This window comes from Microcaecilia unicolor, chromosome 6 (genome assembly GCF_901765095.1).
Source record: "Microcaecilia unicolor chromosome 6, aMicUni1.1, whole genome shotgun sequence".
Taxonomy (NCBI): domain Eukaryota; kingdom Metazoa; phylum Chordata; class Amphibia; order Gymnophiona; family Siphonopidae; genus Microcaecilia; species Microcaecilia unicolor.
The window spans coordinates 214,233,591-214,252,277 of NC_044036.1; the positions used below are offsets into that span (position 1 = coordinate 214,233,591).

The following is an 18,687-nucleotide window of genomic DNA, read 5'->3' on the forward strand; positions in this document are numbered from 1 at the left end:
AATTGTTTCATTTAAACTATAAGTGGCTTACCCGGCAGCTCCAACAAGATCTGGAGTCATGGAGTCACTCTGGTTAACCTGGTGGAGCAGAGTAGCAGCAGTGTGGATGATGATTTTGCCTAAATTCTTATTTCTTTTTGCCCAGTTGCCAATTAGAATTCTGAGCAAACAGTTAAGTACTGGGAGAGGATGTTGTGATCCTTTATTTGGGCTAATTGGAGGCAAAAATTGGGGTGGACAATACTACAGTGTTCCGGGGTGGGGGGGGGGGGGGGGGGGGGGTCCGACTTCAAACGTTATTATCAAGCTTCTGTATTGAAGGCCATGCGGGAACTTCACGTTGAGGCTTCTTCAGTGCACTGGGTACCCTTAGAAAAAAGTGTACTGATGCCCTATTCTATTTTTGCCTCAGAAGCTGGAGGCTGTAGTGTTTATCTCATATGCAGATGTTTTCTCCCACGGTTCTCTGGTGACACATGGGCAAATAAGGACTTGCTTGGGGATAGAATCCCCTTCTATCAGTTCTTTCAGGGAAGGGATTTTCTTTTGGGATCAAATACCAAAGCTAATTTGCACAGAGATTCGACTCTGCTGGAAGTGATATTGTTTAAGGAGGGCCCTATGAAGAAAGTCATGTCTTGCCTCAGTGTGGAGCTTTCTTCCATACACTCTTGTCTTGGGGTGTGGTGGGGTAGGGTTGCAGAGGAGAAATAGTCTAGATGGGTAGGCTTCCTTGTGGGAAAGGATGATTGGAAGCTGATGTACTGATATGCTCATAAATGTACAGCTGTAAACAAATATAATCAGTTGCAATTTCAGATTCTTCACAGGACCTGCAGGACACCGGTAAAAGAGAAGTTTGGAGGAGGAGAGATGGGTCAATACTGGAGGATATGTGGGCAGCAGGACTTATTGGAGCATATATGGTGGGAGTGCCCTGTTATCCAAGTATATTGGTGCTCCATTTGGGCGAGCATTCTGACGTGGACGGGGGAGGATTGGGCAGATAACAAACTGGCTTGTTTATTGAGGTTAATACCACAAGTTACACCAGAGGAGGGTATTCCGAAGGGGGTAGACCACCTTTTAATTTGGAAGCCAAAATGGGTATTGCTAGGTGTTGGAAGGGGAGGAAAGGCCCGACTTTAATGGCATGAAAACAGGCTCTTAGGGAGCTTTGCTTATTTGATAAGATAACACTGGAATTGAAGGGTAAAGGACGGGACTATGATCAAAAGTGGTGCATGTTTGATGGGTGAACATCCTGAGCAGAGGGACCTCCTGGGATATTAGCCACTGGCCACCATTTCACTGATCTCAGTCATGCAGATTGTGTTATATTAATGTGGTGCTCACCTTTATTCATTTTAGTTTTCGTGCTTTTTGGTCTATACTCTCATCTCATCTGAGAGTTGGCGGGGGGATGGGATAGGAGTGGGACGGGGTGTACATTCATATGGTGGATTGTAGGGTAATTTGTAAATGATCAGTTATTAGTTGTGTTCTTTTATCTGCTGTTTTCTTAGATACTCGAGGAGTATTTTATTTGTATAGGGGGTGGGTTGCAGCCTTGTTGTTACTAAGTATTGCTATTGCTTGTTCATTGCTGACCCAAGAAGGGACTTCTGGGTATTGGTTGAGTATATTTTTGTCTTGGATGTTGCTCTGTATCATATGGATTGTAATGTATTCGATTCCATGTTCTACAACTATATTAAACATTAAGGTTTTAAAAAATGTGTTGACTAGTTTGTGCAAAAGGTGCAGTGCTTTTTTTGTAGGAAAAAAGGTACCGGTACTCATTATGGGTGGGATCACCATGTGTTACTCCGCACATATGTTAGCCACACCCACAGTATCCACACCCCTTATACCAGCCATGGCGCATATAAGCACTATCATTGAAAATACTATACCAGTATAGGAGAAAAAAATAACGTGATTTTTTTTCATTATAAATAATTTCTATAAACTGTTACAACTCTAGTATACCCACTGCAAAATAAGACAGCAGATATAAATTCTCAAATTGGACCTCTTCCAAACACTAAAATGAAAATAAAATGATTTTTTCTACCTTTGTTGTCTGGCGACTTTGTTTTTCTGATCATGTTGGTCCCAGTCTCTGATTTTGCTGCTCTCTATCTGTTCCTTTAACTCCGTTCCCAGGGCTTCCTGTCCATTTATTTCTTTACTTTCCTCATTTCTTCATATCTTGCCCTACATCCATAGGTAAAACCTGGGTCCTCTGCGGACTTGACTGGAGGAGGTATAGAGTGGATCCAGCTTTTGCCTATTTTATTCATCCATGTGCAGTTTTTCCTCCTCTTTTCCCTTTCCCTCATCTTGTCAGTATGCATCTCCTTCCTCTTTCCATCCCCCTTCAGCATTTTTCCTCTCCCCCTCCATCCATGTCCAGCATTTCTCCTCTCTCCTCCCCTCCATCCATGTTCATCTCACTTCCCTCCCCTCCATTCATGTCCAGCATTTCAACTCTCTCCTCTCCCCTCCATCCATGTCCACAATTTCTCCTCTCTCCCCTAAATCCATGTGCATCTCCTCCTCTGTCTTCCCTCCCCTCAATCCATGTCCAGCATTTTTCCTCTCCCTTCACTCCATCCATGTGCATCTACTTCCTGTCTCCCCCCCCCCCCATCCATGTGCAGTATTTCTCCTCTCTTCCTTCCCCTCTAACCGTGTGCATCTCCTTCCTCTGTCTTTCCTTCCCTCCAACATTTCTCCTCTCTTCCCTGCCCTCCACTCCATCCATGTCCAGCATTTTTCCTCTCTCCCCTCCATCCATGTGCATCTCCTTCCTGTCTTCTGTCCACTCCATCCATGGCCAGCATTTCTCCTTTCTCCCCTCCATCCATGTTCATCTCCTTCCTGTGCTCCCTCTCCTCCATCCTTGTCCAGCATTTCTCCTGCCCTTTCCTCCATCCATCCATATCCAGCAACTCTGCTCTCTCCCCTGCCCTCCCTTCCCATGCATGTCCAGATTCTCTGTCCAGCGATTCTTCTTTGCCCCATCCTCCGCTCCCCTCCATGTCCAGTGATTCTCCTTTGTCCCTGTCCTACCCTCCATGTCCAGTAACTTGCCCCAGCCTCCACCTGCCCCCCTTTTAAGCTCCCGTCGAGTTCCAGTACCCCAGCCTCACCTGCCCACCCTTAGCTCCCCAACAGCCCTGCTTTCTGTTCCTGCCACCCCGTGACACGTTTAAATTTTTTTTTTACCTGAAGTCGCAGCGCTGGCGTTAGTGAAAGGACCAGGCTTGCCTCCTCCAGCCTTCCCTTCGTTCCCTCTCAGTGTCCCGCCCTCACAGAAACAGGAAACTACGTCAGAGGAAGGCAGGATTGCTGACTGTATAGCTTTTTGTTATCAGCAGTCTAATTAACTGGTGCCAACAAAAACTGGAGCACACTCAATATGAGCTATGGCTACTTCTATAGTCCATCTCAAAGGAGTGCCTTTTCTAGACATTTGAAGAGCGACCACATGGGCCACACCGCATATGTTTACTGACCATTTTTGCTTGGATCGTGCCTCACACAGGGATACTCACTTTGGACAAGCCATCCTGCAGAATTTGTTTGCTTAAATCTTCCTCCATCCAATTGTCATTTTTTGGATTGCTCATATATAGACTCAAAACGTTTTAAGCAACCTTCAGCTTGTGAATCACGTGGAGGGGCATAATCGAACGGGGACGACCATCTCTAAGGGCACCCATTTCTAAGGACGTCCCGGAGAAAGGGCGGGGAAACCTGTATTATCGAAACAAGATGGGCGTCCCTCTTTCGTTTCGATAATACGGTCATTGTTTCAATAATACGGTCGGGGATGCCCAAATCTCAACATTTACGTTGACCTTAGAGATGGTTGACCTAAACGTTGAGATGGTCAACCTTAGAGATGGTTGTCCCCGGTTTTCGGCCATAATGGAAACCGAGGACGCCCATCTCAAAAACGACCAAATCCAAGCCCTTTGGTCGTGGGAGGAGCCAGAATTCGTAGTGCACTAGGCCCCCTAACATGCCAGGAAACCAACCGGGCACCCTAGGCGGCACTGCAGTGGACTTCAGAAATTGCTCCCAGGTGCATAGCTCCCTTACCTTGGGTGCTGAGCCCCCCCCCCCAAAATCCACTCCCCACAACTGTACACCACTACCATAGCCCTAAGGGGTGAATGGGGGCACCTACATGTGGGTACAGTGGGTTTCGGGTGGGTTTTGGAGGGCTCACATTTACCACCACAATTGTAACAGGTGGGGGGGGGGGGGTGGGCCTGGGTCCGCCTGCCTGAAGTGCACTGCACCCACTAAAACTGATCTAGGGAGCTGCATACTGCTGTCATGGAGCTGGGTATGACATTTCAGGCTGGCATAGAGGCTGGCAAAAAAAAAAAAAATTAAGTTTTTTTTTTTAGGGTGGGAGGGAGTTGGTGACCACTGGGGGAATAAGGGGAGATCATCCCCGATTCCCTCCGGTGGTCATCTGGTCAGTTCAGACACCTTTTTGAAGCTTGGTCGCCAGAAAAAATGGACCAAGTAAAGTCGGCCAAGTGCTCGTCAGGGGCACCCTTCTTTTTTCCATTATCGGCTGAGGACGCCCATCTCCTAATCATGCCCCGTCCCGCCTTCGCTACGGCGCCGACACACTCCTGTGATCTTTGGTCGTCCCCACAACAGGAAGCAGTTGAGGACGCCCAAAATCGGCTTTCGATTATGCTGATTTGGGCGACCCTGAGAGAAGGACGCCCGTCTCCCGATTTGTGTCGGAAGATGGGTGCCCTTCTCTTTCGAAAATAAGCCTGCAAGTGTGTCTCCATTATCCTGTTCCACGGAGAAAGCATAGTTGCTTACTTGTATCAGATGTTATCTCTGGACAGCAGGATAATGCAAACATACCTTCCCACCCACCATCCCCACAACTGGAATATCGATAGACTAATTCTGTAGTAGTGCATGAAAGTCTACATCTCGTCATAAACCTCAACACTGTACACTGTATAAACTTTACAGCCTTATTGCTCCATATTTTTTGGCCTAAACCATCCTTTACCCCTTGCAGTTTTCTAATTCTTTATCCTGGCTACTCATAAAACTGACAGAAACAGCTGGGACTCAAAGTAGGAAGCAGTGCCTCTAGCGTGATTGGATGATTGAAGAGCCAATGACAATCAAACTAGGGAGAGAACATCTAGGCAGGCAGCCTGCAGAGAAGGCTAAGAAGTGTGTCTGAATTATCCTGTTGTCCATTGAGAGCACCCTTACAGGTAATCAACTATGCTGTACTTGGGGGAAGAGGGAATGCTGGCTAAAGCGGGAGGGAGGAAGAGAGAGAGAGAGAGAGAGCTGTGCTTTAGAGAGGGAGAAAGACAGATCAGCTGCGTAGTGAGGGGAAGAGGAGAGACAGTGTGTGCACCCTTTGCTAATTCATGGGGGTGTGAGTGGAGGCACCATGAGACAAACTTCCCTTGGTGCTAGCTCATTTCAGAGAAAAATAAAATCTTTTTTTTTTTTAGATAACCATAATGAATATGTGTGAGATACATATGCTAATGAGCATGGCCTACCCTTTCCCGCACCTTCACTACCAAAAATACATCTCCATTGGCAATAGTACAGATATAAAATGAAATATATGTATATTTCAGTTGGCATAACCAAGTTATTTTTTTTTTAAACAAGCAGATAGCCTTTCCTTGTTTCGTAACAGTTTGTTGAGCTCATTCATGACTTTTTAGCTTCTTTATGGTGCAGAAATCTGGGTGTTAGACAAAACTATTTATGTTCTTTCTCCTGCTTTCTGCCTTCATTTATATTCCAATTTAATATTTTAATAGCCATATTCTGGCGTTGGTTAAACCCTGATTAAGATCTTATTGAACTGAAATTTGGCTTGTGCCACCTCTTCTGGTCATGACCAACATAGAAGGAATTGTCCCTGTGGAATCTGCCAGGTAGTTCAAAGGTACAGTGGTGGAAATAAGTATTTGATCCCTTGCTGATTTTGTAAGTTTGCCCACTGACAAAGACATGAGCAGCCCATAATTGAAGGGTAGGTTATTGGTAACAGTGAGAGATAGCACATCACAAATTAAATCCGGAAAATCACATTGTGGAAAGTATATGAATTTATTTGCATTCTGCAGAGGGAAATAAGTATTTGATCCCCCACCAACCAGTAAGAGATCTGGCCCCTACAGACCAGGTAGATGCTCCAAATCAACTCATTACCTGCATGACAGACAGCTGTCGGCAATGGTCACCTGTATGAAAGACACCTGTCCACAGACTCAGTGAATCAGTCAGACTCTAACCTCTACAAAATGGCCAAGAGCAAGGAGCTGTCTAAGGATGTCAGGGACAAGATCATACACCTGCACAAGGCTGGAATGGGCTACAAAACCATCAGTAAGACGCTGGGCGAGAAGGAGACAACTGTTGGTGCCATAGTAAGAAAATGGAAGAAGTACAAAATGACTGTCAATCGACAAAGATCTGGGGCTCCACGCAAAATCTCACCTCGTGGGGTATCCTTGATCATGAGGAAGGTTAGAAATCAGCCTACAACTACAAGGGGGGAACTTGTCAATGATCTCAAGGCAGCTGGGACCACTGTCACCACGAAACCATTGGTACACATTACGACATAACGGATTGCAATCCTGCAGTGCCCGCAAGGTCCCCCTGCTCCGGAAGGCACATGTGACGGCCCGTCTGAAGTTTGCCAGTGAACACCTGGATGATGCCGAGAGTGATTGGGAGAAGGTGCTGTGGTCAGATGAGACAAAAATTGAGCTCTTTGGCATGAACTCAACTCGCCGTGTTTGGAGGAAGAGAAATGCTGCCTATGACCCAAAGAACACCGTCCCCACTGTCAAGCATGGAGGTGGAAATGTTATGTTTTGGGGGTGTTTCTCTGCTAAGGGCACAGGACTACTTCACCGCATCAATGGGAGAATGGATGGGGCCATGTACCGTACAATTCTGAGTGACAACCTCCTTCCCTCCGCCAGGGCCTTAAAAATGGGTCGTGGCTGGGTCTTCCAGCACGACAATGACCCAAAACATACAGCCAAGGCAACAAAGGAGTGGCTCAGGAAGAAGCACATTAGGGTCATGGAGTGGCCTAGCCAGTCACCAGACCTTAATCCCATTGAAAACTTATGGAGGGAGCTGAAGCTGCGAGTTGCCAAGCGACAGCCCAAAACTCTTAATGATTTAGAGATGATCTGCAAAGAGGAGTGGACCAAAATTCCTCCTGACATGTGTGCAAACCTCATCATCAACTACAGAAGACGTCTGACCGCTGTGCTTGCCAACAAGGGTTTTGCCACCAAGTATTAGGTCTTGTTTGCCAGAGGGATTAAATACTTATTTCCCTCTGCAGAATGCAAATAAATTCATATACTTTCCACAATGTGATTTTCCGGATTTAATTTGTGATGTGCTGTCTCTCACTGTTACTAATAACCTACCCTTCAATTATGGGCTGCTCATGTCTTTGTCAGTGGGCAAACTTACAAAATCAGCAAGGGATCAAATACTTATTTCCACCACTGTAGCTGGATTGGCCACTCTCATAATGCTGGGCTCAGCAGATCATTGGTCTGACCCAGCATTGTATTATGTATGTAGTCTAAGAATTTTGACACTGATACTCCTTTCATCCATTATCTGGTCAAACTCCTCAGTCTAAGATGCTAAATTATTGCATGTTTCTGCATTTTCAATGTCCAAGCTCAGTTATTTCATCTAAATTAAAGAAGTCCATTATTATCTAACCTGGGGCCCAATTCATTAGAGGGTCATTTTACAAATGTGCAGGAAAAGTGACCTTAGTGTATCCTTATGCTGGTCTTTCCCACGTGCTAAGGCCATTTTTCCTGCAGCCGGAAAATGGACAATTTCACATTTTCTGCATTAATGACCACACACTAATGTTGCCATTAGCGCATAGCCATTAAAAAAGATTAGCGTCTGAGCTCTTACTGCCACCTGTTTTGTACACAGAAAAGGCTCACACGCTAATTAGCATGTTGGCGCTAACTGGTAGCATAGACACACTCACAGTCTACCCCCCAGACATGTCACCTCCATGAATAAAATAGAACATTTTTTAATGCATAGTGTGCACACTCAGAGTGCAAAATTACTGTGGGACACCTCAGAACTGTGGAGTCTACTGTATGCAGGAAGGGCCACACATGCTCAGAAGCTTATACTATTTACAAGCTCTGGGAGAGCTGCTTGTATCCTGAACCATGTAATGAAATCACCTACTTTTATGCTTGATTAATTCTGCTATCTATGGAGATCACCTCACAGAGGTAAGCAACTTTGCATTCAGATAGCGAAAATTGTGGAGGCTCTAGGAAAAATGCAAATCACATGAAGTAGAAATGCTGGACACTTTGAAGGCAAACATGTCTCTAAGGGGCCCTTTTACTTTGGTGTGCCAAAAAATGGCCTGTGTTGGTGTAGGCGTGTATTTTGGATGCGCGCAGGTCCATTTTTCAGCTTGCCTGCAAAAAAGACCTGTTTTTGTGGCCAAAAATGGACATACGTCAAAATTTAAACCAGTGCATTTCCATTTTTGGCCTTACCGTCACCTGTTGACTTATCGGTAAGGTTTCACACATTAACTGGGCGATAATTGTCAGTGTGCATACACTGCCAATTATCGCCGGGTAAGCACCACACGGTAGAAAATTTCTGCCACGTCTTTTGTATATGTGTCAAAAATGGAATTGCCGCCTGGGGCACGCAGTAGCTGGGCGGTAGTTTCAGTTGGATGCGCGTAAGTGCCTACTCACTGTAGTAAAAGGACCCCTAAATTTGTTTAAATAAGAACTACTCTTTTCAGAAAATGATGACAAAATGTGATCTGTTTCTGTTTTTCCTTATTGCAGCAACAGCAACTGCAACAGTTCATAACTCGTTACCAGAGAGAGAGCGTCAGCACATTGCTGAGAGGCTGCTGAGGGTGATGTGTGCAGACTTGGGAGCCCTCAGTGTGGTAAATGGCAAAGAGTTCATCAAGTTGGCACAGACCCTTGTAGATACTGGAGCACGTTATGGATCCTTCTCAGTCAGTGAAATTCTGGGCAATATGAACACACTAGCATTGAAGCATTTGCCTAGGATGTACAATCAAGTGAAGGTAAAAGTAACCTGTGCCCTGGGTAGCAATGTGCATCTTGGCATTGGCGTCACCTGCCATTCTCAGAATGTTGGTCCGGACTCCTGCTTCATTTTAACTGCTTACCAGGCAGAGGGCAACCAAATTAAAAGATACATGTTGGGAATCAAGGATGTGGACATTCGGGACAGTGGGGAATTTATCCATCAGTGGGTGCAAAATGTGATGTCAGAGTTTGTCATGTCAGAAATCAGAACAGTGTACATCACTGACTGCAAAGTCAACTCATCTGCTTTCTCCAAGGCAGGTATGTGCTTGCGCTGCTCTGCATGTGCACTCAGTGCCATGGTACAGAGTGTGCTCAACAAACGAACGCTACAAGCCCGTAATATGCATGAAGTTATTGAGTTGTTGAATGTCTCAGAGGACCTTGCAGGATCAGCAGGCTTCTCCAAGGAGACATTTGGCTCACTGGAAGAGACATGTCTCCCTCCATGTTGGAACTCAGTGACTGACTCTCTTCTGCTTGTCCATGAACGATATGAACAGATCTGTGAATTCTATAGTCGTGCCAAAAAAATGAGCATCATTCAGAATCTGAACAAACATTTGCTGAGCAATTTGGCTGCCATTTTAGCACCAGTGAAGCAAGCTGTGATTGAGCTAAGCAATGAGAGTAAACCCACTCTACAGCTTGTCCTGCCAACGTATGTAAAGCTGGAGAAGTTGTTCACATCCAAAGCTAATGATGCTGGGGTCATAAGCAAGCTATGTCATCTTTTCCTAGAAGCACTGAAAGAAAATTTTAAGGTGGACTCAGCACACAAAGTTGCTATGATCCTGGACCCTCAGCAGAAACTGAGGCCAGTCCCTGCTTACCAGCATGAAGAGATTATTGGCAAAGTTTGTGAACTTATACACGAAGTGAGAGATGCTGAGCTGGAGGAGGTGGAATTTGAACCACCTTCCAAGAACCCACCAGTTGCAGCAGCAAGTGAAACATCCAAAGTACAGGCTGATGACCAGTTTGGGAAAAATGAAGTCTATGATTATTTACAAGAACCTCTCTTCCAAGCCACCCCAGACTTGTTTCAGTACTGGTTGTCTGTTACCCAAAAACATAGAAAACTAGCCAAACTTGCTTTCTGGCTCCTAGCTGTGCCTGCTGTAGGAGCCCGAAGTGAATGTGTACACATGTGCGAGCAGGCCCTTTTAATCAAAAGGAGACGGCTACTGAGCCCTGAAAACATGAACAAACTCATGTTCTTGAAGTCAAACATGCTTTAAAACTGCATCTTTATTTTAAAAAATAATTCTTCATAGAATACTGTTCCAAATAAAGATAACAAAACTCAAGTTGAAATTACACTGTGGACCTCATTATGAAAACTCGTTGTAAACCAAGTGCTTTTTATATTACCGTTAAATGGATTGAAGACAGGGGGCACATTCCTGCTCCAGTATGTTTATTTTCTGAAACTGAAGTATTTTTTTCAGGCAGAAGAGTCTCAACTCCTCAGACCACAGCGCTCTGAGTGACATGACCTGTGGCTGCCTCCAGTAATCAAACCCCTGTCTCAAAACACGAGTTCCTGCTCTGGACTCCTACTCATAAGAATAACTTTATATCTTCAGGGCATTTGTGCAGCCTTCCTAACATATGATGCATGCATGCTTCTAAGTTACACAAGTATCTCCAAAAATCAGGAAGGAGACTCATGAAACTAAACTTTTTATTTTATTTTTTTTTAATATAAAAAAGAGAAGAGCATTTCAGAATATAGTTATATATAGGAAGCTGTTTCCACTCCCTATTTTGTGGTTTTTAATATTTTTTTAGCTAGCAGTTTTATCCTGTTTAATTTTAGAACCAAACGTAATGCATAATGAAAATGAATGTCTTTATTGTTCAGTTTTTAGAATTTAAGATCTTTTTTTCTAAATTCACAATGTAAAATACTGTAGCTTCTCTCAGCTATGTATCTTTTATAATGTAAGCCTTCCCTGTACAGATAACATCAGTCTCCACATTTTGGTGAATATAGCTACAGGGGATTCCAAGACCATATAGATTGTTGACAAAGCATTAATTGGTGAAATTATGGTGTGCTAAGGTAGGCTCAGGAAGTAATATACGTGCACTCAACAAAGCATGGAAGAATTCTATCCCTGCTTTCCTCTAGTGGTGAAAATGTTTATTTTATTTACCTAGAGTGGATTACACTAATTGTCATTACTAAACCATTCTTGATAGTATGAACATGGGGATAAATTTATTTTTAATCTGTTTTCAGTGTTTTAGCAGAAACACAGGAATAATTAGAGGATAAAAAGCACATGGCCAGAGCTTCATATTTTTAACAATAATCCTGAGTAAGCGCTTGAGACAGGGATCAGAAATTTATGACAGTTTAAATGCTTCCCAGGGCCACGTTTTTCCTACCTTCTACAATACTGTAGTCACTTCTTGACATCTAGCCTTACCCCCTTTCTTCCTCAACTAAGGATCCTTCATAATTATCCTTCCCTTCTCAAATTCTAATATAATTTTCCCAATCTCTTCTGTTTGAAGACTATTCTGTGTCTCTACCTTCTTTTCTGCTATGAAATATTTCCTTACATTACTTACATGACCCTGGTTTTAGAGTTTCCTTGTTACTAAAGTATGTTTCTCTTATACATTTTTGTTTACCCTTGAGATATTTTTTAATATTTCTTCTATCACTCCTGTCTTTGTGATTCTCCAGGGTATAATTATTTTCTTTGTGGGGCTTATGACATGCATACAGTACTGTTTCAGTAGCTCTCCTTTGGATTACTTTTGCTATATCTATATCCTTCCAAAGACACATTCTTCAGAACTGGCCACAATACATCCAGTGAGCTCTCTTGAATTACTTGTATGTTTTCTTTTATCATCTTGTTACACCTGTCTAAGAACCTTTTCATGCAACCTACCATTTATATGGCTCTGCCTACTGCCATGATTTAGTTATCATAAGTACACATATTGCTTCCCTAAGTTTCTTCACCTCAAATAAATGACACTGTAGCTTAGCTGCTGCACTCAACCAGTCATCATGCTTTTTTAGATCCCTCTTGATTTTGCTACACTGTCAAATACCTGAATCAGAGCTGCCCCACCAGTTGCAAAAAGAGAGAGCTCTTTTTCTAGCCCTCTTTGTCACTACACTGTCATCAGTCTCGCAACTGATTTTAGCCCATTTTATGATCTTAAATTCACCCTCTAGATTCCCCAGATTTTCAGTGACTTTCTCCATGTAACAGATTCAAAGATATTATTGAAACTTAAGTAAAAGAAACATGCAGTTTTTTTCCTGTCTAAGGGTCTATTTACTAAACAAAGTTAAGGTTTTACAATACTTTGGGGAAGGCAGCCATGCCACTAACCTATCACACTGTTCATTACTATGCATTATGAGAACAGCCTTTAATACAGAATGCAGTTATCTGTTCCTCTGGAGGTGTGACATTAACTGTTCCACATAATCTGCCACACTATCAGGCTTATTTACGAAAGAGAAGGGCGCCCATCTTTCGACACAAATCGGAAGATGGGCGTCTTATCCCAGGGTCGCCCAAATCGGCATAATCGAAAGCCAATTTTGGGTGTCCTCAACTGCTTTCCGTCGTGGGGACAACCAAAGTTCACGGGGGCGTGTCGGAAGCATAGTGAAGGCAGGACTGGGGCGTGCTTAACACACGGGCGTCCTCGGCCGATAATGGAAAAAAGAAGGGCGTCCCTGACGAGCACTTGGACGACTTTACTTGGTCCATTTTTTTCTTGCGACCAAGCCTCAAAAGGTGCCTGAACTGACCAGATGACCACCGGAGGGAATCAAGGATACCTCCCCTTACTCCCCCAGTGGTCACTAACCCCCTCCCACCCTAAAAAACTTTTTAAAATATTTTTGTCAGCCTGAAATGTCATACCCAGCTCCCTGACAGCAGTATGCAGGTCCCTGGAGCAGTTTTAGTGGGTGCAGTGCACTTCAGGCAGGCGGACCCAGGCCCATCCCCCCCTACCTGTTACATTTGTGGTGGTAAATGTGAGCCCTCCAAAACCCACCAGAAACCCACTGTACCCACATGTAGGTGCCCCCTTCACCCCTTAGGGCTGTGGTAGTGTTGTACAGTTATGGGGAGTGGGTTTTGGGGGCCTCAGCACCCAAGGTAAGGGAGCTATGCACCTGGGAGCAATTTCTGAAGTCCACTACAGTGCCCCCTAGGGTGCCCGGTTGGTGTCCTGGCACGTGAGGGGGACCATTGCACTACGAATGCTGGCTCCTCCCACGACCAAATGGCTTGGATTTGGTAGTTTCCGAAATGGGCGTCCTCAGTTTCCATTATCGCTGAAAACCGGGGACGACCATCTCTAAGGTCTACCTAAACGTTGAGATTTGGGCGTCCCCAACTGTATTATCGAAACGAAAGATAGACACCCATCTTGTTTTGATAATATGGGTTTCTCCGCCCCTTCACCGGGATGTCCTGCGATGACGTCCTCACGAAAACTTTGGCGCCCTGTTCGATTATGCCCCTCTATGTTAACTGTAAAATATGATGCCCACACATTCTGCACCTCCGAACTGAAATTTCTGAGATAGCATGTAGTTTTCAGGTGGGTGGCACATGGTCAAAACACAAACTTACATGCTTAACTTATAGAATGCTGTAAGTTGCATGCATATCTCTGGAACATAGATGCATACGATTCCACCAGCTCTATAGCTGGTGGTATAAGTGCTTGTTCCTAAGTGCATGTGCACCCTATTATGCTATCCTATATAATAATTCTCACCTCCAACGTTCTGAAGCTGCCTGGGACCATGGCTTCCGCCGGAGGTGGTCTGCTTCATGCAGTAGATAACACTGACATCACTGGCCTGGAAGCATTGAAGAGCGAGCAGGCTCAGCGAGTCTGCTGCCTTCCCTTCGTTCGCTCTGAGCTGTAACTCTGGTCCCGCCCTTGCGGAAACAGGAAATGAGGGCGGGACCAGAGTCACAGCTCAGAGCGAACAGAAGGGAAGGCAGCAGACTCGCTGAGCCTGCTCGCTCTTCAATGCTGCCGCCGGGACCCAGGTAAGAGAGGGCGAGAGGGGGGTTGGCGATTTTGGAGGGGGGGGCGACGTGCACGTTAGGGGATGGGGGGAGGGAGGGGGGACTGGAACTCGGAGGGAGGACAGAGTGAAGGACAGTAACAGAGGGAGGAGAGGAAGCCATGGAGGGAGGAAAGGGGGCCGTGGATTTGGAGGGGACACAGGAGAGAGCGAAGGAGAGACTGAAGGGGGGGGGGGAACCTTGCTAGCGCCCGTTTCCTTTCATACAGAAACAGGCCTTTTTTACTAGTTATTCTATAAAGGAAAGCAGGTGTCTACTTTCCTTTAAAGAATATGCACCAATGGGTGCCTACATATACTGTAGGTGCACAATTATAGAATTATCTCCATGTGCTTTATGCTGGTTTTACTGCGTGTTGTTAAGTAACTTAATTTCCTTAATATCTTAGATGCAGAGGTCATGAAATGGATTAAATCTCTGGCATAGCCTTAGCAAGGGCTTGCTGTTTTGGATTTTGTAATCTCTTTGATTAAAAATATTTCAGACTCTTACTTTAGTGCTGATTCCATTAATTTTTCCCATTCCCCAGCTCATATTAAAGGACAAATTTCCTCCATGTTCCCACCTTTCAGGAAAGGCATATCCAACCGTTTCCAATCTGTAGAGCCACTCCTGCTTTCAGAAGGCTTGTTAGCATTACTGACAGTGATGGTACCTAATCAAGCTCTCATTCTAGGACAGGGGTGGGCAACCATGGTCCTCGAGAACCACAACCCAGTCGGGTTTTCAAGATTTCCACAATAAGTATGCAGGAGATCTGTTTATATACAATGGAAGCAGTTCATGCAAATCCATGCCATGCATATTCATTGTGGAAATCTTGAAAATCTGACTGGGCTGCAGCCCCTCAAGGACCGTGGTTATCCACCCCTGTTCTAGGATGTATCTTTTCTGGCCTTAACCACCTTCAACTTTGTTAGTTCTGCGAGAGCGTTTTTCTAAAAATTGCTGGGGTTCATCTCGTTTTCATTGTGCTGCTATCAATTATCTGTAGTCCTTCCTTATCCACCTCTGTGAGTACTGCATAAAAATATTTGGTCAGTATTTCTGCTCTACAGTCACCTCCTTTCTCACTGTCTCACAATCCCATGGATACTTTTTTCTTTTGTTGTTGTATCTGGAGCTAGGATGCCCCAATTTACATATATTAGTCTCCCACCAACAGTACCTGCCCTTAGTTGCTCTCACTTTATGATTGAAAGTAAGTAGATTACAGACATGTGAATGGCAGTTCATATTCCTTCTCTGTGATAATTCACTGTGCGTCCATATACATGAATAATGTTATTTCATGGTGCCAGTGCAGAGATGCTCAGAAAAGCCAAGAAAGATTTTCTGAGCATGTATGTGTGCTCTAGCATAATCACCACCACACAAGCTCCTCCCTATTTTGTCCACTTTAGTGATTGCATGTGAAGGATACCTCCAGTTCATTTTTGACCACGTGTGCTGTCCCTTTTCTTTGAAAATGCACTAGTCATTGTTTTTGGTATCTCCAAGAATATGGAAGTCCTTAAGAATCAAGAAACAACATCCTGGAAAGTGATGAAGATGTTGGGCCATCTAGTATCAACATTTAATTTTACCCCCTTGGCATATCGCCATATGACAAGCCCAGTGGACTCTGAAATTCAAGTGGAATCGAGCTATGTGGGTTAAATGAGTATATCATCAGTTGGCTTAAAGCAGAGCTTCTCAAATGGGGTCATAAAACCTGCATTTGAGGTCACGATTAGGTGGACTCTCCATGGGTGCATCATTATTTTGCACTCCAGGGGGAGTCATACAATTCTATTTGACCATGATCATGAAGTCACAGCACAAAAAGATCAAAAACATTGGCTCAGAAACTCTTATCTTTGGAGCTGAACCATGCCAATCTGCAGAAGAATCGCTGTTATGAATTTCTCAGCACCAGATTGGTCTGAAATATGTGCCTCATCCTTATGATGGAAGCTGATGTTTAGGAACTCCACATGAAGGGCCCTTATTCTCAGGAAAAATGTATTCATACTGTATACACCTAAGGGCTTTCCATGTCCTGACAGCCCCAGGTGTTAGATCCACATGAGCGGTCCCTAGATCAGAGAGTTGTGAATGTAATATTTCTTAAGTGGGGCAAGATCTGTTAGCCACTGATCCAAACAAGAAAATCCAGTACTCTTGCTCTAGGATAGATTCAGAAAGCATACTAGCTTCAGATGTATTCTTTATTTGCAGACAGGTCTTCTGTACTTGTATTCTCCAATACTTCTGGTATGAAAACCTTGATACAACTCTGAAGAGGCCAGGTGACTGTGATAATTATAACCCCTTTTGGCTAAGGAAGAACTGGTTTCTTCTGTAGGGACTTTATATCAATTTGGTTGAAAACTTTTCCAATCTTAGTTACACAGAACCAAGGGAAAGTATTCCACTCAATATCCTGTCATCAGCTCTCATTGCTTGGATGTGGTGTGTGAAGTAGTACACTCTCTTGGTTTCTCCAGTGATGTGTCTCATGTTGTTCTGGCTTTCTCAAACTGTGGTGTTTTTCAGGGAGAAAGAGTCTCAAGTCCTCAGCAGCAGTTCTAGGTGATTTGGCTTGTTGCTGTCTCTGATAATCAAATCCCTGCCTCAGGAAATCTAATGGGTTGAAATGAAAGAGAGCCAGACCATAAATTCTCTCTCATATCCCATACAAACTGCTTGATTAATTTATACAGAATAACCCAATGGAAACCAATTCAATCATTGTTCACCTGAGAGGAGTTGAAGCTTATTTTGAAAGTAATCTCATCTCTTTATAGCTCTTGGTTGTAAAATTTATACAGATCTTACTTTGAGTGAAGCTTCTCACTAAGTACCTATGGTACTTACCTATCTGATCAAAGCACCTTGAAAGTATCTAAACTCTTACAAGCCCAGGTAGCTGACCTGGAAATGGTTATGTTGTGGCAATAACTTCAGTGTGCACAGTCAGTGAATATCACAGGGCTAGTGACTTTAATCACCTTATATAAAGTTTTATCGTAGTAGAGTTCTGCTGTGCATTCATGCTAAATTTCTGCCCAAAATGATACTGGATTTCCACTTTCATCAGTCATTCTACCAATATTATTTTCTCAGGCCATATGTGAACAAACCTTACACAGTTTGGATTGAATAAAAGCCTTTGCTTTCTATCTGGAAAACATTTAGAAAATCTACCCAGCATTTTATTTCTTTTGACTCAACTAAGCCTAAACTCGCTATAGCAAAGAGAATTCTTTATAATTTTTTAGCAGATGTATAATTGTATAAATGACTTAGAGATGGGAGTAACTAGTGAGGTAATTACATTTGCTGATGACATAAAGTTTTTCAAAGTCGTTAAATCACGGGAGGATTGTGAAAAATTATGAGGATCTTACGAGACTGGGCATCTAAACGGCAGATGACGTTTAATGTGAGCAAGTGCAAAGTGATGCATGTGGGAAAGAGGAACCCGAATTATAGCTACGTCATGCAAGGTTCCACGTTAGGAGTCACGGACCAAGAAAGGGATCTAGGTGTCGTCGTTGATGATACATTGAAACCTTCTGCTCAGTGTGCTGCTGCGGCTAAGAAAGCAAATAGAATGTTAGGTATTATTAAGAAAGGAATGGAAAACAAAAATGAGGATGTTATAATGTCTTTGTATCGCTCCATGGTGCGATTGCACCTCAAATATTGTGTTCAATTCTGGTCGCCGCATCTCAAAAAAGATATAGTGGAATTAGAAAAGGTGCAGAGAAGGACGACGAAAATGATAAAGGGGATGGGACGACTTCCCTATGAGGAAAGGCTAAAGCAGCTAGGGCTCTTCAGCTTGGAGAAAAGGAGGCTGAGAGGAGATAAGATAGAGGTCTACAAAATAATGAGTGGAGTTGAACGGGTAGATGTGAAGCGTCTGTTCACGCTTTCCAAAAATACTAGGACTAGGGGTCATGCGATGAAGCTACAATGTAGTAAATTTAAAACGAATCAGAAAATGTTTCTTCACTCAATGTGTAATTAAACTATGGAATTCGTTGCCAGAGAATGTGGTAAAGGCGGTTAGCTTAGCGGGGTTTTAAAAAGGTTTGGAAGGCTTCCTAAAGGAAAAGTCCATAGACCGTTATTAAATGGACTTGGGGAAAATCCACTATTTCTGGGGTAAGCAGTATAAAATGTTTCTACATTTTTGGGATCTTGCCAGGTATTTGTGACCTGGATTGGCCATTGTTGGAAACAGGATGCTGGGGTCGATGGACCTTTGGTCTTTCCCAGTATGGCAATACTTATGTACTTATGTAGATTACAACTCCTTTTCTTAAGCCCAAGTAGATCTAACATTGGATAGATCAGGCCTATGCAGCATTGATTACTTGTCTAGGATCTGCTTCTGTTGAGCAGAT

General features: G+C 43.7%; 1 protein-coding gene across 1 annotated transcript in view; it reads left to right on the forward strand.

Annotated features, from left to right (window-relative positions):
- Positions 1-12,692, forward strand: part of ZNF618 (zinc finger protein 618) — a 1,318,203-nt gene extending 1,305,511 nt beyond the window's left edge. Inside the window, 1 exon segment of the mRNA XM_030206036.1 lies at positions 8,919-12,692. Coding sequence (XP_030061896.1) covers positions 8,919-10,435 — 1,517 coding nt within the window. The 3' untranslated portion in view covers positions 10,436-12,692.
- Positions 12,693-18,687: the final 5,995 nt, after the last annotated feature.